Below are 25232 nucleotides of genomic sequence, written 5' to 3' on the forward strand. Positions count from 1 at the left end.
ATACTTCAGGCATATCTGGGAGCTGTCTCAAGTGCACCAGAAGCATATCAGTGGCTTTCTGTGCTCCCCATTGCTCTCAGAGTGTTTCAGAGGTGAACCAGGGATTTTGAGTGATGTTTTATGCACACCAGGCTCTGCCAGGGGCCTTCTGGTGCCTCTGTCAGTCTTACCTTGCACCTAAGGACCTTTAGAGAGCCTTTAGTGGGTCTCTTTACCATTACTCTTACCATAAGTCACCCACAGTTGTCTATGAGTGCCCTGCACCATGGCCCTCTGACTGCCTTTTAATATGTCACAGGAGAAGCCAAGAGCTATTTAGAGTACATCAGAGACATCTGATTTCTCTTCTCCCTAGTGGTCTGAAAATGCCTTTTCATGCACTTCTTGATACGCTCTGCAAACCTAGCACCTTCAGATGCTTTCTGGTCAGTCCACAGGATCTCCATGTGTGCCTTGGGTGTGCCCCCAAGGGCACCTCCAAGTGCCTATACATAAACCTCATCTTAACTCACAGCCTAAACCTATACCCACACCCAGTGGTCTATGTGTGCCTTCTGCTGTGCAGCATGCCTTTTGGTGTACCACAGCAGTGTTTGAGAACCATCTGGAGTTCACCGGGTCATCTGATCATCCTTTTGTGTTCCCTCTGTTGCTGCGCATCACCCTACAGGGATTGGTAGTGGTTGCTTTCAGCTTTTGCTGTTCATAACTGTATTTTCCTGTGCTTGAGAGCACCATGATAACAGAACTGGCCATGAGCCTAGTCAGGTATTTGGGTCCTGCATCACTGCTGCTCCAGTCTGAGCAAGAGATGTTGGTTGTATTTATTATAAAAGAATACTTTTTATATGTTTAAATAAACACATTTACAAAACAAACCAGTGTCTGAAAATGGGTAGAATTCTCACAGAAGCAGAAAGTTTCTATTGAGCACCTAAATTGTTCAACAATTTCAAGTGAAAAACACTTAAGAGCTCATTCAGTTCAGAAAAGTAATTTTATTTTAAGCAGCAGCACATACATACAACATTTTCAAAAATATACACATACTGCACTTCATTAACTAAGTTATTGTTGTTTATCAGTGGTTACAATGATATTTGCAACCAGGTGGAGTTACTGCATCACAGCCTTCCTACAAGTTGGATGTTCTTCGGTTTCACTGGTATAATTGTGCAATGTAACTGCTAGTAGCTCCTAAGAAAACCAAACCACACAACTTATCAATTTACTATTACTGTCACCTGGAGGCTTCAGCTACCTAAGTATTTTAAATAGAAAAATGTTATTTCAGACAAGTATGGCAAATCATGAATTTCCAGGAAACACTTCATGCACGTAATATAAAAATTTGAGTGGTTGTATACAGTTCTGAATAAAGTTTCCTGAACAAGGACTAATCCCAACAGAAGCAACATAGCAGCATTTTGGTAAGGGAGGAAGCCAACTTCTCCTAAAACCTTTCCCTTTTATTTAAATGCAGAACAAAGATTAAAATCAAGAGTTGCTTACATTTCTGTATGTTTAAAAATACCATTGCATTACCATTTCTTTTATTGTGTTTCACCACAGTTTAACAAGTGTCAGAATATATAAATATCCTAACCCATCCACCATTTATTAACTTACTACAGAAATATTTTCTACATATATCTAAAAATATAATTTAAATATAACTTTTTAATAGAAAAAAAACAGAACACATCAGAAGGTTCAGCTTGCAGGTAACTTTCAATGCACTAGAACTCTTAATGAAGCTGCTCAAATTATGGCAAATAACTTTTTTCTCGATTGGGGGTGGTGATGATTGTGTTTGAACAAAATATGCGAACAGGTTAAGAATAAATGGTGATCACTTCACGTCCACTGCCTCGGACCAGGAGAACTCTATCCAAACCTTCTGTCAGAACTTCCAAAAACTCCATGTCTGAAATATTAAGTCAAGGAATTTATTCAGAAACACAAAACAGCCACTAATCTCTCAAAAAGTCTGATGCAAAAATAAAGTTCAACAATTTCATCAAGGCTACCCTTTACTGTCCCATTATGTAATCTACCTGCTTGCTCAAGTGGAAGAGAGGCCTAATTTGGGGAAATATTCTAGTTCTGACCTACTCACCTACCGAAAAGATAAAAGTAGAGATTTTAAACTAAGTTCAAAATTGAGGAATGCTTTACATCAATTAAAAAAACCCTCACCACTATCAACATTGCTTAAAACTGTGGAATCAAAAGTCATTTTCTTAAAGGCAAACTTTAATGCTTACCATGGTTACTAATGGTTATCCTGACAAATAGACAATGGCAGAGTCACAAAAATCAAACTCTCAAGTTTCAAGAAATATGGAAGCAATATAGTTAAGGATACAGTTTTCATCCCCTTTTCTGTTTTTAGGAGGTCCAGGCATATTCAGGAGCACTAGCTGAGCATGCTGTGATTTATTAAGCACTACTCCATTGAGCTTCACAGCAGTGTGCATTCTTCTCACATTTGACTGATTCCTAGCATGCAAACAAACATTAAGTACTGACACAATACTTATGTATTTGAATTATATGTTAAATATTTGAATTTGTAAGTTGAATCTATATGCACCTAGAATACGCAATTTTCATGGACACCAGTATTTGTACAGATTAAAAATAAATTTGCAAAAATGCAATACATAGGTTTAAGAGAATTTTTTCTGGCTTTTGAAAAGAACATTTACTCTGAAATTCAAGCAATTCTAAGCAGATTGCCAAAATGCACAAATATTCCAATTGTCTGTTATCTTTTACAAAGATGAAGCAAAAAAATTCAGTCGAAATTAAGTTTAGTCAAAAATACCAAGAATCCAGTTTATTGTATTATATAAAAAAGTAACTGGATTTATACAAGAAATTCCAAAGGAATTACAGAAATGCAATGGAAAAATTACAGTGTTTATGTTGTACAGTACAAGAATTCCTTCATTCTCCTTTTGAAACAGGATTACTATGAGACTGGTGAAGAAAATTCAGAAACAGCATAGAATTTATGAAAAAATTACTAGTTTCTCATGTCATAAGAATAAGGCAGTAAGCAATGAACCAAAATTGAGCCTCTCCCCTTCCATTATCAATATTAACTAATGCTTTGCTTGTTGCATCCACAAATATAATCATTGTAAACTTGTGCACAAGAGGAAGAAACTGCTAGAACTTTAGATATTTCCTTATTTTAGGATCTACCTTGGATGATTTAGTTGCTCTTCAGAACAAAACAAAAGAACAGTTTCCTTATAGTTCCTGAGAAACTGCCATCTGTGTAAAACTAGCCAAGATCAGAAATGAGTCATATGCTACAGTGCAACAGAAATATCCAGACTCTACCTAAGCTCAATTATCCAAAAGATCTACTGCCCAAAAGTAGAGTCTTTACAAGTGAAGGGAGCCACTTCAAAGGGAATCTCACAAGGTGATAGCACATCTCAAGAATGGAGATACTGGTATGCTGATGTAAGACACACGTATCACTATCCTGTGCAATTTTCTTAGCGCTGTAACTAGTGGTCTCACAGTAAAAGCCCAGTTGTAGTCTGTGCAGCTGCCCTCACATACTCTCCTATGGCAGAGAGAGGACTGGCAGGTTAGTAGCAGCAGGACATAAGACATCCTCTGAAGTGCCTGATTAAGTCTAGCTTCTTTTGAATTCGACTAACAGCAATCAAAATTACAGCACAAACCCCAGCATTGTTTCAGCTCAAGTAAACAACAGAAATTAATGAGATCTCTTTTCCCAAAATAAGAACATTTAGGAGGCCAAATTTTACAAAAGGAAACACGCAACTTTGTTGTACTACTAGAGGTCATTTCAGAGGACTACACCAACACCTAATCCCAGAATCTTCTAGCAACATGAAGCCACCCTCAGATTATATAAACAAGCATGGAGCTGAGAACAGCAGCCAGATACAGGTTCATTCAAACACAGAGGACCAAGAAAGATGGACAATGTTGGGAGCATATGTACTTGTGTTCTATTAAGACCTGCTTTCCCCCCCACCCACCTCCTATTCTATGAAGGGAAAAGCCTTTAACAGAATACTATTAGAAGTAGCATGTCTCCTATTGTATTTTCATCCTTGATTTTGCAGCGGCAATTAGAAGGCGGAGGGGAAGGCATTTGACCTAAAGTTTAGCAGCCAGCGGAGATCAGCCCCATCAATTTCAATTGATTTGTTTTCTGTCCCTGTTCCCCCCCACCCCTGTATTTCCCCCCCAAGACAATGACATTTCCAAAACTGAGTTTATCAGTCCCTCCCGGGGGATTTTCTGTCACAGCAGCCACCTGTCCTAAGAACCAACTGTACAAAAAACATATGGAACAAAAGAATACTTGAAGCTCAATTTTTCAGAAGCAGAACAGCAGCTTGAGAAGACCAAAGAACAACTATGAAGAGAGAGGCAAGAGTGCCTAACTGAAGAGGTGTATGAATGTTCAAGTAGAAACATTGTTAAACTAAAGAAAAAATGCAGGGGAAATATGGAGGGTATAAATTTGTAACGGAGTGGGCAAGAATTCAGCACTGAAAGAAAGGCTCAAATTGACTAAAGGTACATTGTATACAACGTGAGCTGAGGCTGACTAACTTCATTTAGCCTTCAAGGAATGGTAGAACTGAAATCATACATGGTATAACAAAGTAAGCTTTCTAAGTTCTCATAATAAGCTCAATTTGTTAAACAGATAAAATGAAAACAACATTGGGCTCCGGAAAAAAGCAAAGCAGTCACAAGTCAGTTCAACCCAAGAACAAATAGAGATGTAGTGTCCCATTTTTCTGTATGCTGTCATACCCGATGTATACCTGAACTTACATTATTTCTACACATGCATGGGTTGGTAGAAGGGAGGCAAGAACTGGCATTTGATGAAACGTGAAAGTTCCCTTTGTGAACAAATTCATCCTCATTGTCCAAGTAGTTATATCACAATGGGGGCTATTTTCCAGAACAAAAATATATTCGCTTTTTAATGTAGTTAATTAGAAAACTAAATATTACACTAGTGCAGGGGAGTACTGTCAAATTTTACATTCTTACAGAAACTAAAATACATGTGTTGTGACTTACCTTGAATGGAAAGCTGATAATATTTAGAAGAAAACATTAGCAAGTCATGAAGAAGAATATTTTTCAGTGATAAATGCTAAGTCACAGTATATGAAACAAGGTACAAAAGAATACACACACTGCAAATTATGACTTAGGAAACACACATACAATGTACAAGACCAGAAAAACCAGGGAACACAGCCTACACTGCTTAAGTGAAAGGAAATGTAGACTTACAGATTTCCCCATTCTCTACATGGAAGGGAAGCAAATGCACAGAAAAAAAATTATGCCATCAGGTACATTTTTAATTCAACAGTATCAATATATTGTACAGGCACACCAAGTTTGAACTGTAATTTCCAACCCCAACCACATATAGTAGTTTCAAAGTAATATCTGAAGTCTGCATCTTGCACAGTTCTAAAGTAGTAATAGGAAATATTTCCAAGATACTGGGGAGGGGAAACAAAAAAAAACCAGAACCCCAAGAATTGGAGTATAATGCAGCCCAGAACAAAAACAGTGTGAGCAAGAATTGCAAAAAGCAAACTGTTTCTAAAGAGCTCAGAGCAAATCCACAAAACAACTTTGGATTTTCAGGTGCTGATTCCAAGTCTACCTTCTAACTCTACTGTCTACAAGTCTTAGATTTCTAAGCTGTGTTTTCTTTAAATATTAAAATTTCCCTTGACATCCACAGTTTTGCTTTGGGCATGTGCAGAAAATAGTCTAGGCCATGCTTGTAACTGCATTCTTCCAGAACTCAGAAAAGATGCATGTGTGTCCTTGAGTCACAACATGAGGAAGCAAACAAGCTGATGTCTTTCTGTCATTGGTTTTGTGTCTAGTATATAAGGCTGACACAGGCAGTAGCTCTTATCTATTAAGAGACTTCTGTTTAAGACAGACATTAAGGAATATTTCAACAGGAAAACTTTATATAGCAAGACATACATATGTGCACAAATTTTATATTGCTTTAATTTACAGGATGAAGGATGAATGTCCATTTAAAAACAAAAACACTCCACCCAAAAACCAAAACATAAGCTACATGTCTTGAAAGAGTCTATCTGCTTCTTGGTACTCCCTCCACCCCAACCAAACACAATGAGACAGGGAAATTACATACAGTAATTTGTAACCCACAGGAGGGGAGAAAAACAAAACTTATCATTAAGCATTTTAACATATATGCTTTCTGGTACAATCCAGAAGTTGAGTCTGCAGCTTGAAGTCTGTCATATTTAAGCTTCATTCACAACATTCTTGTGAATGACTCTTTACAGTCATTGTTGGTCCACCCAAGTCCACGCTAGTTTCATAAGGATAGCATTTAAGTGAAGTGCATGGAAAGATCATGTTTGTACTCATTTAAATGAACTAGAATCTCCTAAAAAAACTCCCCAGAACAACAACAACAAAAACAAACAAAAAACCCCCCCACACTAAAATACACACAAATACAAAACTCCAAACACCATGTGTATACTTACGGCTTCATGTTGAATATATCTTTAAAGTCAGACACATTTGACTCTTTATTTTTATGCTTTTCAGCTACAAACTTTTCTTTAGTCCAGGTCATTTGCACTCTTTCCGGCACAGCAGCAGCCACACTTGCTTTGACCGCTGGAGCTGAGTGAGACGCAGTGTTTCTGTCATGGATCAGCTGAGCCTGGCCACAAAACAATCAATCATCCCAGGATTCAGCCAAAAAGAGCATTCGTAGAGTACACATTATTAAAAATGCACAGCAGTGGAACAGAAAAAGATACAGAAAAATGCACCTTACTTTGTAAACAAATACTAGACTGTTTTGACTTCAGCATGAAATGAAACTGCTTGTAAAAATGTAGTTATTTGTTTATATGTACAGGATTACATCTGGGCTGGGACATTATTTTTGTAATGAACTAAAGTGAGGTTGAATCCAGTCTGAGGGTACTTTATTAACATCAGGGGGTTTTGCCAGTGAAAGACTTGAAAGCCAGTGCTCTCATTCTTCATCAGTTACATTGTTATTTTCTCAGATACTGTTGTAAACACTGTTCATCTCACATGCCTGTAGCTGAACTACCAGCATGACTCTCACGATCCCAGTAACACAATGTTCGACTGGCTGAATTGAAGGCTAGCTACATTCCATTAGATTATTTATGCATGCAAGTACATATGACATAACAAAAGCCAATCAATCTAACCATGAATGGGCCTTCTCTTCCCTTATAATAGCAGAAACTTTAAGAACACAGTATCATTGTTCCCACATGCATATGCACTTCTGTGTTGTCCATTTTCCATTCCCCTCGCTCCTCTTGATGAAAGAAGAAATATTTAACACGTGTTATTTACTGTCTTTATATACTGTATACTTACTTTCCATCATAATACTTTGTGAAGAATCAATTTAATTCAAGTCACAATCAAAAGCATGAATAAAATCAAAGCAGATGAGAAAACTACTTTATATCTCTGAACAGCAATTCCCCTTGTGGTTCACAAACTGTAATTGCAGCTGGTTTTAAATGCCTAAGAGCTGCTGTATTTTCCTAAATCATTTCCCTAGTCCCTATCCTTGAGGATTCCCTAGCCTAGAGTTCAGTTCTGAGGTTCACATAAATATCTGTTTCATTGTCTTCATGTCTCCCAGAAGATTAAATCATGAGTTAAGACTAAAAATCAGAAGTTACTGCAAATACAGTTCTATCATGAGAATGGAAAAAGCTAACAAATACATGGAGATACTATACATGCCATACAGTAGTATTGAATGAACTAAAATTTTAAACTAACAACTAAAATCAGTTCAGTACAACTATGCTTCAATGGAACAAAGTTCTCCATTTTTAGAAAGACAATGAAGCCAAGAGAAATTCTGGACCTCCAGCACACATTTATAAGAATAGAAACACAACAAAAGCGCATTTTTGTTAGTGCTATTTTGATAACAATTACATGGAATAAAACACATTCTTCTCATACTTCATGAAGAAAGGGAAACACAAACATATACAGCATTTATACAAACTAGGCTACACATCTTTCGATATGAACAACACTTCAAGTGCACACTAAAACCATTGATTACATCAATCCATCTTCTTTCAAGCTCACCACGCAGAAAGTAGTAATGACATTTATGGGTTAATACTGGCTTGTCAATAAGCATAGACATTTCCATAAAACCCCTAGTATATCTATACTGTCTCTGAGAAGCTTCAGTACAGGAACTATAAAGGAAGGCAATGCTTTCTGAAAGCATGAAATATGCTCTATTAATGAAACACCCACTATTAAGACTTCAAGAGATACAAGGCAGAGAAGTATCTTTGCTTCTGGCTCTTAAGAAAAACAGGCACTATCAGAAACATAAGTGTTTCTTTTATAGAAAATAAGTGTGAAAAACAGGATGCAGTTCATGTCACAGAAGCATGATTTAGAGGAAAAAAATATAGGGTAAGATAATGAATTTAGAAAAATAGTATAATTGAAAAAATTATGAAGAGCTGTTCCATAACAACAAATGATCGAGTTGTCAATTTGTAGTTCAATTTGCAATAGTGGCACTTCAAGTGTTGCAATGGGAAAACATATCTAGCCAATACTATGTCCAACTACCTCCTCCTCTTGATAATCACTAATCAGCAGTCCCTGCGCATCTTGGCCAATGGACTGTGCACTGGAGCAGCTTTTTCTTCTGACTGAGCCTCGAGACTCATCAGTGATTCTCTGAATCTGGGACAAAAAGGTTACCAATGACAAAAAAAAAAAACCCGGTCTACAGAAAAAAAGCAGATGATCATATTATTCAAAATAGAAATTTAAGTAGATGAGATTTGGTACCATAGCTCATTATAAACTTGGTTTGTTTTCACAAACATACTATTTGTTTATATATACTATGGGGCTCTTTTTGAAACATTTAGCAATTAGTTATGAAGTAGCTTTACAGAGATTTGTGAAAACATGAACTGAATTGGAATCCTTTAGTCTATATAGGAACCTCAAATATTAACTTGTTTGGAGGGTCACATCCCTTCATATATGTGATGATTCAGACTAATTGATTTTATTAAGCTACAATCAAAAATATGAAAAAATTTAAGCAGATGAGAAAGCTGCTTTCTGACTCCAAACACTGATTTATTTCCCAGTACTCACAAACTATAATCGTGCTCCTCACCTACATGCACCCACATTTCTGTCAATCTTACCTAGCAGCAGCAATCTGCGCAACAGCACTTGGCGCTGCGCAACCAGACACAAAGTAGTGATGGGATGGATGACTGTTTTCTCATAGCTCCAACAGTATCACTGCCTGGCTCAACCACCATTACTCAGAACTAGCCAGAAAAGGAAGCCAACAGCTACCAGGAAGGGCAGCAAGGAAGTGAACGAGGCTCTACATTTTCTTTCATCTTTGCAGTGCTATTGTCACAGGCAAGTAAATAAATGTTTGGCAGTTGCAAAGTCTACAGATCTTATGCTTTGCAGGCATGTGTTATATTTACTCTTGAACAGAAGCAAATCAACCAAGTTTCTCAAAAAATGAAACAAAAATCCAATGAGTCCCAGTTCCACAAGAAAACACCAGGGGCAAGATCAAAAGAAGTTCCGTTTTAAAAAGTGACAGAAGAGGGGAGGGTGAGAGTGATTCCTCAGGGATAAGAGCATGCCTATGAAGGAGACAGCAAAAAACCACTGTACCAAACCGAATTCTCCTCCTTGCGAAGGTCTGAACCTCATTTGAAGAGGTACAAGCACAAAAAAGTGAGGTTAAAATACTAATCTTGATGGTAACAGGAAACAAAACTACAAGCACAGTTCAAAGCTGGAATATCTGGATTATATTTGAATGTCTAGAGACAGATAATGAAAACAAAACAATATTATTTTGAACTAGTGATACCACTGAGAAATGTTTTGGAGGTCATCATGGAACTAGAGGGAATAGCTCAGTTCATTTAAGAGAAGACAATCAGATTAAAGAAAGGGCCTGGCACAAGTGCATATACTCGACTTGTAGCTCCAGAGGAAGTGAAAGCATAATTAAACAACATTTTCTGATGAAAATGCAAAATAAGGTAGATTAAGATATCCTAATCAGAAACAACAAATGGATATGGATTTTATTCTTGGACAAGCAGGCAATTAGTACTAGATGTTCTTGGAATTATCAAGGATTTTACTTCAGACCGTTAAATAAATTCAATGGTATTTTGAACATCCCAGATTTTACCTTGCCTGATATGAAGGAAAAAACAGAAGCTATAATGGTGATAGTTACATTCATAAAAAAGTGAGTAATTAAAAAAAAATGGGGGGAGAAAAGTGAAAACTTCCAAGCAAACAACACTCTAAAGCAGTGCAGATTCCAACCAACTCAGAGCTAAGAAGAAATTCTTTTGTCTCCCCAACAATTTATACGCTACGGACTACAAAGCCATACGTCCTTGGGCTACTTGTAAAGCATTCATAAGGAAGTTAAAGCCTTAAAAACCTACTGTAGATATATTAATCACTCAAACTCCACTGGAAAAATACTAGTGTTCAATAAAGAAATGAGAAAAACATAAAAACATGTAGTAAGGAGTACAGGAGAGCTTAATTTTTTTAGTGAAAAGATGTTAGGTAGGCTCAGATCAAAAGAAAACTACCGTGGCAGATGAGAAGAAAGAGGATTTACAGCAATACATTGTTGTAGCAATATAAAGCATCTTTAGGGACCCTAAAAAGTCCTGCAAAATGGAAAAGAATAAATAAGGAGAGATATTAAAAAAAAAAAAAAAAAAAGGAACTGTACCGACTTGTAGGATTAACACCAAAAAGGCTTAGGCATAAAATGAGTTACAATTATCAGTAGCCAAAAAAAAGTCACAAGAAAGAAGTTCTAGTTATTTTATGAATGAGCAGTTAAACACAATAGACATCTCTTATTTGGCATGGGAGGGAAATCACTGTAAGTGAAAGCAGAGCAAAAGCATTTAATACCTTTTACATCACTAGAAAGTGTTGACAATAATGGGATAGTTAACAGAATAAATGAGGGGGTAGAAGCACAAGCCCAAGCCAAAAGAAAAGAAGAAAAATATTTGAAAGTTACAAATATTCCTGAAAAACACAGCTGCATGAAGCTTGGAACTACAGTGTGCAAAATACCACCAGAGACTAATAAAGGCAGGGGAGCAGCAAATGTAGTATTCCTGTCTGAATATCATAGGATTATAGGTTAGTCAGTCTAGTTTTGGATCCAGAAACAACAATTAGTTGATAGATAAAACATTCAAAATAATGCAGAAACTAAAAAAAAAAAAAAAAAAAAAATAATTCGGTGTGAATTGAACAAGACCAAGTCACAAACAAAGCTAATCAGTCCAGTTGAATAATCATGAACCTTAGCTACGGATATTTGTCAAGTTTGGAAGTGCTCTGCATATATTCCACACTGACACTCCAATGTTTTGCTAGTAAATACTTGCACTACTCTTCACAAGAACAGGAAAACTCCAAACATCTTTTAAATAAATAAGGATTCCCCCCCTCCCATTATTTTAACCTTTCAAGTGAAACCTGCTGTAGAGAAACTAACACAGAATGCAGTTATAAAAGCTTTTGACTAGTTAGAAACTGATTAGAAGCCATGGCCAAGAAATACTGCTTTTGGATTTTTCACAGAACCAAGCCGAAGTCCCTACCTCTCTTTCCCTTTCATTCTTTGATAGCTGCATCTGTTTTAGCATCTGAGATCGCTGTTCCATCATAAGTGTCTTCTCATATGTGAATGCAGAAATATCATTTTCAAACTGCAAAAGAGATTGGTATTACAACATCAGAAGAAAAGTACTACTCAAAAGAACAATGTTTAGACAGCGTACCACATTCATTCCTGCATTCATTCAGTCTTGGATGTATTTATGGCACTGGAGTATTGCCAAGCATATAACAATCAATTATTTCTGTCCTCATTCTTAAAAATTCATCTTCAAACAGCAATCTTGTACACTGAACTATCCAACTATACCACTACCAATGTGACTTTTATCTAAATTTGAGGTACTTGGGAAGGACTTTCCATTGTTCTGTTCCAACTAGGCCACAGAAATGAGAAAGGGTTAAAAGCACTTATTTAAACCAGGTCTGCATTGCTGCCTCCTGAACATGTGTGCACATTTGTTTCCTTAAAAACTGTCTAGAGCCACAAAATAACACATTGTCCTTTCACCAGTGAGAAACGTTCACAAATAGAAGCATTTATGAAGACAGTCTGGCATATATTCTGACATCAGCTCAAAGCTAAAATACAATGTAAAAACCTATAGCAGTCGTCTGTGTTGTCACTGACTTGTAATGTGTCTCTTATCTTTGGGAAGATTCTCAGAATTATGACCTACATGAGAAGAGTAAGTTGTGCTTCCTATACTATTTTCTGCTCAAAATCCAACCAAGGCTGGGCCTTTTAATGGCATTTTAGTCTTTTATATTCAGTACTCTAAACAAAACAAAAATAAATGGATTTATCTTACTTCCTAGTTCAAAATCCTAACCAAACTTTTCATAAGTCACTTTTTTCATAAGTAATTTCAACAATTCTTAAAATTTGCTTTATGGCTGATTAGCATGATAAATCTTTTTGATAGATTTTGTTCATTCCAGGAACTGGTGGTAGAAGTTTTGAACCAGTTGACCCATCTTCTTCATCCCACTTCAGAATGAGTTTAAAAGGTTGTTTATTTGTTTTGGTATTTGTCTTACTTTGGACATTATGCTAGTCACCTCTGAGTGCTGGAAATGAAGTTTTTCCTTAATTGCCAAAAAGAGCGGGTCTAGACAGACTACAGCTTTAGTCCTTTCTCTTTAGAAGTTTACAACCAGTATTTAAAAAAGGAAAAAAAGTTACAAAATTCATTCTGTCACTAATAGACTTGTGAATCTGTTGCTATATTGTCATGCTGTTCAGTGCCAAAGATATTGACAATACCAAAAACAAGTGACATGCTCTCTCGGGGACTTAGGGATTCCTTATTCTAGAGAGATTCATGCAGCAGTCGGGGAGATGAACACAGAATCATAGAATGGTTTGGGTTGGAAGGGACCTTAAAGATCATCTAGTTCCAACCCCCCTGCCATGGGCAGGGACACCCTCCACTAGACCACATTGCCCAGAGCCTCATCCAGCCTGGCCTTAAACACTTCCAGGAATGGGGCCTCCACAGCCTCTCTGGGCAACCTGTTCCAGGGCCTCACCACTCTAACAGTAAAGAATTTCTTCCTAACATCTAATCTAAATCGACCCTCCTTCAGCTTAAACCCATTACCCCTTGTCCTGTCCCTACACTCCCTGATAAACAGTCCCTCCCCATCTTTCCTGTAGGCCCCCTTCAGGTACTGGTAAGCTGCAATTAGATCTCCCCGGAGCCTTCTCTTCTCCAGGCTGAACAATCCCAACTCTCTCAGCCTGTCCTCATAGGAGAGGTGCTCCAGCCCTCTGATTAGCTTCGTGGCCCTCCTCTGGACTTGCTCCAACAGGTCTATGTCTCTCCTGCACTGGGGTCCCCAGAGCTGGATGCAGTACTCCAGGTGGGGTCTCACAAGAGTGGAGTAGAGGGGCAGGATCACCTCCCTCAACCTGCAGGTTGCACCTCTTTTGATGCAGCCCAGGACATGGTTCATCCTTTCTCATACTGGATGTCACTGATTATTAAATTAAGCACAATCAGCCTTCCATTTCACTGTCTGCTAAAAATCCAAGCTATTTCCTTCCTGAATGAAATATCTCTATGGGCTAGTCCTCATAAATAAAATGGGCATTAACACATCAAAATGGCTCAACTCTACTTGACAAAACTATTAAACTCACTACCACATATGCTAGCATTGTGACATGGTAAGATAACATTGCTTCAAAAACTTCTTGTTCTTGGTGGGACTGCAGTCTTTCCCCTTTTATATTTGGGCTAACATCTCTTAGTTTCAAAAATGCTAAATCCATTTTCCCAAGTTTAGTCTCAATTGCACCTAAAAAAACCCCAAAACACAGTAACATACCATTTCAACAACTTCCACTTCAGCATTCAGTCTAAGATGATATAAGAACATCTGAAGATCCTTCTTCATTTGAATGCTATTATCATCCATCTGAGCAACAGTGAAGATACGCATTTTACATTTTCTCCAAACCTATCAAAAAGATACATTATAACAATTTGTAACACAGTGATTGCTATGACCATGCACAACGCTGTCAAGGTGAGAATATCTCATTAGAAACCCTTAGAACTATTCATTGCTAGAAAATGAAATCCCAACCATTTTCTGTTGTCCTTGCCTTGTGCTGTCGAAGGAGAAAAGGCAGTAACATCAGCATACCACCATCATGAACAATCCACCACACATCTATGTTTCCTTCAGTAAAACGTTCTTGATTTGTTGGAAATAAGTCAATGTTTTTAGCCACCAACAGTGCTTGCTGTGCTGCTGTTGTCTCCCGTACAGTGTCTGCAAGGGAAAACAACATTCGATCAAGAACTTCTAGTTTTCACTCACAGCTTTTGTTTTAAATTCAAAAGCTTAAATCCTCCCAGATTCTGGCAGGGCAAAAGAGGAGCAACCTGGGTTTAGTGAATAACCTGCTTAGGAGAAGAGCAAGAGAAGCCATGGTTGAAGAGACTGAGGGCTGAGAAAACCCACTCCACACGAAATCAGATGTGGGGAAGTATTCAACTGTCCACTGGACTTTCAGCATCACATTTCCACCACGCAGCAAATACATTAGTTACATAGTTGTATTACAAATGCATAGGAGAAAGTCAATAAACACCTACCAACAAAATTTTTCCACGAGAAACGATTTTCTGTCTGCTTCCATGACTGTGGCCATGCCATCAGGACTGTGTTGTGCTTCATCCCTCCTAGACCAGCTGACTGAATCAAATAGGATATTCCATCTCTGAAATTAGGAGACACCACAATCTGGCAAAACCCTTTAGTCTTTTCTACTCCCATTAAGGCCTTAATGTTCTGCAAAAGGAAGATTACACATGGGGAAATAGTCATCAACACTGGTAATAAACACCATAAGGAGTAATAGCACTAAATGAGAGCAAAACATTAGCTACAGTGTACAACCAACATCAACAAACTGCTAATTCCAAAAGAGTGAGCATGATTCTATGACAACTAAAACCCAAAAACACACACCTCCTCAAAAGGCAAGTTTTTCATTACTTTAATTATTCAGCCTTTTATTTCCAAAGAAGAATGAACAAGACATTAGTAAAACCACATTGAGAAAGATAAAGTAACACTGCTTCAGGTAAAGTCAAAACTGCTGACTGACAAAGCACCATGTGTTTGAAATGACAAGTCCTTTCTTTTGGAATTGGAAAGGTTTGGAAAACATGATGCCAAGGATATTAGAAGAAGAGGCTGCCAAAGCTCCTCATACAACTTTGACATTAAGACACTGATTCTTTATTTATCGGCTCCCAACATGGAAAAATAGATGTACAGGAGCTAACTGAATAATGACAAGATAAACTGACTAGATGAAATCTCCCATATCCTTTTAATTTCAACATGGCTCCCTTTCATTTAAATGGTATCAAGGTTTAGTGAACATCAGCTTCAGCATTTACTATGTTTTGACAGCATGACTTTATAAAAATCTCATCATTATCAATGACTTGTGTGGGAGATCAGCATGGTTTCAGAAGGAAGAACTAGCACATCAAAATTTGGAATTTTGGAAGCACCAAAATTCCTATCAAAAATCATCAGGAACAGATTTGATCACAGAATGCCTGGCACTGGCTCAGTGTGGCTCCACATCAGAAATTTTGTTTAGTAGAGAAAAAAGTCTTCAGAGAATTTGGTAGCAAAGCTAACAAGTCTGTCTGTGCAAACAACATCTGCGAAGGCATATCAGTTTAAAGAGATGCTTTTTTCCTTTTAAAAGAAAGGAGAAATCTTAATTTCCTACAAATCTTTTAGAAACCTTTTCTAGTTTACATTTTCTAAAATGAGGCCTCGAGATGCTCAAACTTTTACAATTCATCTTTGTTTCCATTTTAAAAGCAATAGTTTCTTCAATCTTAACACCGTCTGACTTTCTAGAGAACCTGGGGATTAGGTCTCCCTTAAATTCATTCCTGTTCCATCTGTCAAAAATGTAGTTGACTTCAAGTTAAGCCAACCATAGGTAACATTTCAAATCCTCATGGGTAAACAGTTTCTGTTTAAAGGTTTTCTTTGTTTTATTTCAGAGGCCTGATTGTACTCTTGGTCATGTTTTCTACTCACACATGTCGATAATAGCAGCTTAATAACAATTACTTTCACAAGGTATCATTGCTGGACTTTTTCCACCACGTTTTCAAGCTAATTGCTCTCTTGGAGCCATCTGGCTTCATACTTTGTTATTTTAAAAACCACTAGGAACAAGTCTGAATACCAAGAGGGAGAAAAAAGCAAGCTGGGGAAAAAAGGACAGTTAGCTTTGTTAAGTCCATTTCAACATCACAAATGCTCATCTATTTTAGAGAAACCAGGTCTGAATATATCACAGGCATTTTTACACAGCTTTGTGGATGACTTGGATCAAAACAGTAGACATTTCAACTGATGCTCTTTTCAATAACACTGAAGATATTAAAAATTTTTTGGAAGATATAATGGCAATCAAATCCTACTTTTGGAGTAGATTATATAGTAGTTTTCTAAAGGCAACAGATTTTTCAATAGTATTTAATAAAATACATGAAACATGGTATTTTCTAAAAACGTTTCACCACTCTATAAAGCTAGGAGTAGGAAAGTTTGCGTAGGTAAGCAAATATAATTATCTATACAGAGTTACCCCAATACTGGATTAAACAAAAGAAGTACACAAGTTGTTTAAGACCGATCCAAAAGGGAAATGTGCTTTGCATTGAAAATCTAAGCTGTATGACCAATGGATCTTCAGAAGCTCAGTCTATTAACTTCCCTTTTTCCTTCAGGGGACAATTTAAAATCAAGTTCAGGTACTTTCAAGGGCTTCCCACAAAAATGTCTATGTATTTTCAATCGGGTAGCACAGTCAAATACTGACAAGTTGTCAAGGGGAAAAAAATACAAAAAACAAAAAACATGCAAGTTAAATTCATTTGTGTTTGTAAGCACAGTTAGATGTCATCTTAAATTACATGACAACTTACTATTTTTTCTTACCTCATCCTACCTCCTCTAGACATATGGGATAAATAGGAAAGGGGGGAAAAAAAAAAGAATAAAGAAAGAGTAAAGGATCTCAAGAAGGATGCTGTTTACAGTTAAGCATCAAAGCAGGGGTTTGGCAAAGACTATCCCTAACCCTAGCTGTACTACGTATTTCCAGGATAATGCAGAAAATAATATCATGTATATATCCAGAGGATGAAATTATGCTAAGCACATCTGCATTTGTTAGATAAATGTTAAGTTTTTTGTTAAATAAATCTGTTTTCTCTATAAGGTAAGTTGTTAAAAATCTATCACTTAGCTTTTTCAAGAATTTAATTTGATTGAGAGCCCAGGGCTCTCAACCACCCCAACCTATTCTTTATATATAATCATTGATTGTGCTGATAGTAAAAATTGATGTTTTATTCAATATTTTACTACAGTCTGTTCTAATTCAAGATCTGAGTTGTCCAGATTCAACATTTAAATACTAATGGAAGTTACAAGTGTTTGTAAGCTGTCCTTTACATACCTCTTCAGCTTTCTGAGTTTCTGTACATTTATCCAAGTAGATACCCTGAAGCACAGAACCCACAATAGTCAGTCCTTTACCAGCCTTCAACTGAGAGGTGAAAGAAAGCAATCTAGGATGTTTCACCAACTGCTCACTATCCAAGTTTAACAAGACCAAAAGTTGAGGTCTGTCAAAAAAAAAAGTTACACACATATACATATAGAAAAGCAAGAGAGAATTGAAAAATTAATATTAAAAATTAATAAAATACAGATTAAGTGCTTAATTCAATGGAAAACATTCAACTATCAAGCAAGGAAGTCATAATTTGCAATAGCAACAACACATCAGGTACAGAATACCTACATGAGCCACCATACCATCATTCTGAAAAGCTACCTTGAAGAGTAGTTTTATTGAATCACCCTTATCACTCTTCTAAGGTCATCTAGTGCAATCTGCTGCTTGAAATGGTTAAACATTGAATGCACATCAGATTGTTTACAGCTCCATCCAACTAGATTTTGAAACCCTCCAGAGAAAGACATATTATCACCTCTGGGTAACCTCTTCAATGCTTAATTGTCATCACCTCTTTTTTTTTTTCCTCTCCATTTTATCATGTTCTCTCATTCTCCTACTATATCCTGCTGTAGGGAGTCTATCTTCTCAGTAACCTTCATTTAGGTATTGGATGTTTACTAGTTAGTTATATCAGCTTTTAGGCTCCCCTCAAGTGTCCTCCAAGCTCCTTCAGCTTCTCCCCACAGGAGATATGCTCCTGTGCCCCAACCGACATCTCTGTGGTCCTCTGCTGAACTCACTCCAGCTTAGTGATGTCTTTCCTATATGAAGGTGCCTAAAACTGGATGAAATATTCTAGAAGGTCCACAATATGCTAGATGAAATATTCTAGAAGGTCCACAATATGCTAGATGAAATATTCTAGAAGGTCCAGAGGTCCCTTCCACCAGAGCAGCTTCCCAGCCTTGTACCATTGCAGCGGACAAGCCTGTCTCAGGTACTGGACTTTGCACTTGTCCTTTTGGATTTTCGTTAGGTTTCTGTCAACCCATTCCTCTATCTGCATAGGTCTTTCCGAAAGGACAGTCATACCCTTAACCATACTGACAGCACCCAAGTTCTGTTTCAACTGCATACTTAAGAAACATTCTGTTTCCTTTAATCAACATCCAATCTGCTTATTTTTCCCAAAACAACATTTTATAATTTTCCTGTTATTACTACAAATTCACAAGAACGACAAAGAGTTGGAGACTACTTCCTGTCTCAAAACCAGCACAGTTTAAGACGTAACAAGAAGTTCCAGTTCTAGCAATTACACTGACACAAGAGAAGGGTAACTCATCTGGAACTGAAGCAATGTCAGACATTTAACAGGAATGCTCTCAGTCAACACTACATTACATTGGAGCCTCCGAGATGTCAAGTTCAGGCACAGAAAAAGGTAGTGGCTCATGTATTCCATGCTTATGTGCATCAGTCCCATGACAAATAGTAAAATAATGCCATTAAATTGAAGGGCAACAGAACATTGCATGTGCATGCACCCAGGGATACTATCATAGAGCAGTGACTATAATTAAACTAGCACATTTAGTGAGAATTTCTTTTTTGTGTGTTCCACTGATCAAAGTTCTGATTTGCATTACATTCAACACAAGTGTCAATGTGCAAACGTCCTTTTGTTTTTAAATGCTAAGTATTTTTTGTGTCGGCTTTAAGAAAATTGATAGTTTAACAAGTAAAAAGAAAATATTGCAAAAATAGTAGTGGACATCTAATCCCATTAGATACCACTAGACAGCAAATGTGAGATTTTGTTTTAATGATATCTAGGCAATTTAGAAAGTGTTACTATTACATGAAGCTCTATAAAAAAGATTGCCACAAAAAATGAATTAAAACAGTTATGGATCATCTGTAGATTTATACAATCTATTTCAGAGGGAACATATACAGAAGCAAAAAAAAACCCTTATGGACTTGCAGCGTTTCTTTTATAGAGACAGTGGGACTCACTGAGAACTGCTCCTTTGAATCTGGAAAATCTATAAATAATCAAACATTCAAATTCTTCTGCACTTTGGAAAACTATGTCAACACCACATGGATTTAAGTTCAAGTTAGTTTGCCCATATTCCCAGCAAAGCTGATTACGTGCTGACTGTAAGTCATGTACTATTGCAGTAAAATAATACTATTGCAATGACATCATTGCCATACTCAGAACATTATTTTAATGGTGAATTTCACTTTGGCCATTAGCTTTACCAGCAGTTTTCCCAACAGATTTACATATTTCAAGAACTATGTGACCTTGGAAGTGTAGGACTTACCTCCAGTTCTTGGTGTGAGGAGGCCCATCTTCCACACGAAGCAAAGCATAGCGAGCTGCATTCAGAGACAGACCTCGGATTCCATCACCCCATTCTTTTTCCGCTCTTCAGGGTGTAGAAGATATTAAATTAACAGGGTCCAGTTTATTTATACAAATTAAATATACTTTCTCATGTGAGGGATAATGGGCATAAAAAATGAACACTTTTTTGCATGAATGCATGAAAAAAACCACTCATCTTGCAGATTTAAAACAAGAATGATCACTAACCAAGGTGAATCAGTCTCAGGTCCCTTCAAAAGAACTATTTATTAAGTATTTAATAATACTTTTTATGGACTGCTTTATTCATAGTTCAAAAGCTTTTTTGTAATTATGAGACCTACTTAAGTTGCTTTTAAGCACTAGAATGAGTAAATGAGGGCTACTTAAAAGGAATTGTTTTAAAGCAGCAGAATGAATAAGTGAAAGTTGACACTGTATGGATTAATGTGCTATATCGTTCCCCCAACACCACCACTACAGCTTTCTCCCCTTCCTTCCCAGCTCCTCTCCCAGATGAGCCTAAAGCTTCATCTGCCTTCCTGACAAGCATCAATCTTCCTACATTTTCCACTCCTCTTTCTCTCAATACAAAGCTACACTACACGCCAGGTTGCCAACCAAATAGGAAGGAACTACTACTATGGCAAGCAGTCCATCTCCCTTGCCCTCTCTCCCTCTTATTTCCATTCATGAATTCTCACTGAACTTTGTTACCTCTAGCCTTCTTTTGAAATTTAGATGAAACCAGCCAAACTGAATTCAAAAGCTATTAAGGAACAACATGGCAATTAAAACATACCCTGACAGACAGCACAATCATTTAATTTTCTTTTACTCAGTTATCGAAAAATTAAAATAAATACTGAGGCCTTCTCCAGACAGCAGTTTTTAAAACATTTCAGGGTGAGTTTCTCCCCACTGCCAGATCAGCCCCTGCATTTGTAAAAGCAGGGAGAAAAGTAGTTAAGTTTCTGCAAAAAAGAATCTCTCTTTACAGAGCAGATGTGCTGGCTATATGCCAACATTTGTAGAGTCTGTATATTAATAGGGATGTACACATGATTTTATATATGTGCCTATCTACATGTACGCACACAAGCAAAACTGTTATCATCTGATCGGACATCCTGGCTAAAATAAGCAAATTAATTTCCTTATAATTAACCCAGTAAACGGAGCTGGTACAATCCTGGAAAGCATCTAATCTGGAAATGGAGATATTAAAAGATGGAGAACCCACAAGATGGAATAGTTTATACCAGATCCACCTGAGACCTGTGCTTAATCACTCATCAAAACAACTGTCCTCACTTCGATTTCCTGCTCCAAGATCTTACTATTTTTCTTCACTAGAACAGGCATCGGATACCTTACCTTAGAAAGGGAAAGCACACACATTACTCATCATAGTCACCTCTGGTTTTATGATATGGTGTTTAGTTGGGGTTTTTTGGTTGGGGTTTGTGTGGTTTTGTTTATTTAATGAACTGAGCATGTTTTTTAAGTCTCTTACTTGCACAGCATTTCTTACAGGTGTGGCTCTGTATGCGTCCCTTGTCAAATGAATACAACGCAAAGTTGTTACAATTTAAAGATTATCTAAGCCTTCAGAAAACAGACAATTTTCAGTGGGTGCTCTGGATTGTTCAGTACGATTCATTCTAAAAAGTGCTAAGTCCATACAAGAGAGCAGAGTTTTAGGGCTTTAGCCCAAAGTTAATAGTAAGGTAACAGTTTTGTAATAGTTGCTGCTTGATAGTAAAAGGTAATGTTCCTGAAGTACCAGAACTTTACACCGTAATCTTTACTCAAATGAAAAATTCCCAGCCTTATTGGTTGTTATTTTGATTAGCTCTGGCTGTTGAGAAGTTCGGAACAGAGCTTCCAGAGAAATTAGAATTTGAAAACTTCTGACTCTCTTAAGAGAGTTGGGATCTTACCTTGTTTCAAGGAATACTCTTAATTCTACTACTTCAGTTGCATCTATGTTATACAAAAGTGCTTTTTGCTAAATGTTAAAGATATTAAATATAAAATAAATAAGATATATGGTCTTACCCTCTATATTCTATGTATTTGTATATACATCCTGCGATTACCATGGCAATCAAAGCATAGTACCAAGAGCAAATGAACATCAAGGCAAGACATAAACTCATCCCCAGGAATGAGAGAGTCCTAAAAGAAACCATTTTTTCCATTTTTTTAAATAGGCATGCAAATATTCTACAAACTAAATTTCTTATTTCAGTTAACTTCCAGAAAGGCCTTTCTTCTTCAAAGGCAATTTTATAGCTACTATATAAATAAAAACACATTGTTCCAATTTTAGTTTATATAAAATTACATTCTGAACCTTTGTGTGACATGAACACTACAATTGAACTAGATGTAACAAGGGACTTACTGCATTTGTCAGTTCTGAAATTCTATCAGTACATCCAAGTAAGGCCAGTTTCAAAACACATTGCTGTCACTTACCACTGATTTGAATTTAAGCTTAACAAATAGTCTAAACCAATACTAAACAGCATGTTACTTGCCACAAAAATAGGTGATTAATTTTTATTGAATTTGACTCATCCATTAGATTCTCCACTTCCATTGTGGCCTGTCTCTTAGGCGAGAACACAAGGCAGTAGGAAGAGACTACAGAAAACAAGCTCTCAAAGGCTATAAAGAAAGAATGACTGAATTGAAAAAGTTACAGAAGCATATCCAGATTAAAGTTTATATGCCTGGTTTGCCCACACTATTATTTAAGACAGATGTAAGTCAGCTCAGAACTGGACAGTTTGGTGAATACCTGTAGTCACATACGACACCCCAGATTTCTTTTCATCTGATTTCCAAATTAGAGCTAGCTTTCACTGTATTGACCAAGAGTGTCGGCAGACTCAACTTTTGTTTGGTACCTTTAGTAGTTTGTCTAAAAGAACCAACAGCTGCTCCTTCATGCTTGATTTGGCCAACCTAAGAGTCTACTTTCACTGAAAAAAAAATAAAATCCCATCCCAATTCTGGCCAAGCATTCCAACACCTGCTTTGGCTAGAAGTGATTATGTTGTCACACGGTGAGTCAGTTGGCTCACGAATCTCTCTGGGAAAAAAAATACAAAAAAGAATTGGTGCCAAATGGTTACAAACTCTTGCTACTGCCGTGTCAGAACCCTTTGCTTTTTCTTCCTCGCCGTGGCCCATCCTGTACCATCTTGCTACCCTCCATCTTACCCACCTGCCTTAGCTTTTAAGCTACTTTGTACCTCCTCCTAGATGTCTTCCACAATCAGATTATTCAGAGGAGGTGGAACAAAAAACAAAACAAAAAGACAGCGATCCCCCATTTTCCTTCTTGATGTTGCAAATACTACTAGGTATTTGAAGTTATAGACTGGGAGTCAGGCACTGATGTATTTGGAGATTTAGGTGCCAAGCTGGCAAGTGCCCACTAAACATATTCAAAAAGATTTTTTCAGGGCTAAAGCCCCGACTCACTCAGCTCTTTAAAAGGAAAATTAACAAGCAACATCTTACATATAAAGGCTCTAGTCATCAAGACATTTCAGCACTAAAATTTCTCAATAGAATTACTGTTAATTAAATAAATGTACGTATTTTTAACATTCACACTAAAAAAAAAAAAAAATCAAGAAGTTTCCCAATCTTACTTTGAAATGTTTGAACTCTAAAGCTCTTATTCCATGGGGGCACAAATGATACTACCAGGCAAAGACTGAACAGTATCAAAAGTGACTGCAGAGCTCTGGGGGGGGAGGGGGCAGAGCCCAGCTGGTTTTCTCCTCAGTGCTGCTGCTGAGGGGAAAGGCAATTGGAAAGCAGGCAGAGACCTGACATGCACTCTGGACGTTCCCAAAATGCACCAAAAGACATGCAGAGGCACTCAGGTTTCAGTGAAAGACACTCAAAGAGTCCCTGGCTCCACATAAAGCAATAGAAGCACCCCAAACAAAGCAGGTAAGACACAGAGGCATCGTTGCCCAAACCTAATGCTAACTCTAACCCTAAGACACCCATAGTGGTGTACCAGTAAGTTCTGCTATGCATCGTGACCTTCAGAATGCCTTTTGGTATACTTCAGGCATATCTGGGAGCTGTCTCAAGTGCACCAGAAGCATATCAGTGGCTTTCTGTGCTCCCCATTGCTCTCAGAGTGTTTCAGAGGTGAACCAGGGATTTTGAGTGATGTTTTATGCACACCAGGCTCGGCCTATATATGAAAAACAAATATTTTTTTTTCCACCTTCATTCTTACATACTCAGATGTCTTGGTTTATAGGCAATATTAAATGTCATCCTGCATTCCATTCCCAAACCCTCTACGTTAACCACGTTTTCATAATCACAAGTACTACTAGCCCTATTCCAAACATATGAAAACAAATGTTGCTGTTAGAGCATTCAGTGTATGAATCATCTTTAACAAAGTCAGAAAGAAGATTGTTTTATTATTACAAGAAAATCAACAATTTTGGGCTGCTTAATTACTTTTAACTCTTCTGAATGAAGGAATATTCCCTACCAATGGTAATACTTGAAACGAGGTCTCCAGTTGGGAGTCCGTAAAAGCGTCTGAACTGCACAAGCCAGATTTACAAACATATAGCACATAAGGAAAAACCTGTTAAAAAGAAAAGAAGAAGAGCATTTTCCAACAGGAAATTAACTAGACAGATTTGCATTAAAAGGCTGAACACAATCCAAAAAGGGTAGGAACCTGTACACTGTATTCACAGTGGTCAGTATAACACAAGACAGATTAAGATTAAATTAATACTTGTAGAATATTAGGCCTCAAAACATGGTATTAGCATAATATAGAGCCTCAAACAAAGATTTCAAAGAAAACATAGCAAACAAATGGCAATCATGGTGTACTGGTTTTGACTGGGATGGAGTTCATTTTCTTCATAATAGCTCACACAGTGCCATGTTCTGGATTTGTAACCCAAACAGTGTTGATAACACAGAATGGCAGGGGTTGGAAGGGACCTCTGGAGATGATCTAGT

At 37.2% G+C, this 25232-nt stretch overlaps 1 protein-coding gene across 3 annotated transcripts in view; it reads right to left on the minus strand.

Moving 5' to 3' along the window:
- Positions 1-986: 986 nt before the first annotated feature.
- The window catches only part of SLC12A7 (solute carrier family 12 member 7), a 73221-nt gene continuing 48975 nt past the window's right edge, over positions 987-25232 (minus strand). For 2 of the 3 annotated variants that reach the window (XM_054818535.1, XM_054818536.1), the window contains exons 14-24: positions 24745-24843; positions 22263-22382; positions 20158-20262; positions 17816-17984; positions 14907-15102; positions 14411-14580; positions 14131-14262; positions 11781-11888; positions 6579-6760; positions 2369-2502; positions 987-1927 (exon numbers count right to left, since the gene is read on the minus strand). In XM_054818535.1, coding sequence (XP_054674510.1) covers positions 1836-1927; positions 2369-2502; positions 6579-6760; positions 11781-11888; positions 14131-14262; positions 14411-14580; positions 14907-15102; positions 17816-17984; positions 20158-20262; positions 22263-22382; positions 24745-24843 — 1507 coding nt within the window. In that variant the 3' untranslated portion in view covers positions 987-1835. Of the gene's footprint in view, positions 1928-2368; positions 2503-6578; positions 6761-8703; positions 8821-11780; positions 11889-14130; positions 14263-14410; positions 14581-14906; positions 15103-17815; positions 17985-20157; positions 20263-22262; positions 22383-24744; positions 24844-25232 lie in introns of all 3 variants that reach the window. The other variant, XM_054818537.1, reaches the window with a different exon arrangement.

The sequence above is a fragment of the Grus americana genome, chromosome 2, assembly GCF_028858705.1.
Source record: "Grus americana isolate bGruAme1 chromosome 2, bGruAme1.mat, whole genome shotgun sequence".
Lineage (NCBI taxonomy): Eukaryota > Metazoa > Chordata > Aves > Gruiformes > Gruidae > Grus > Grus americana.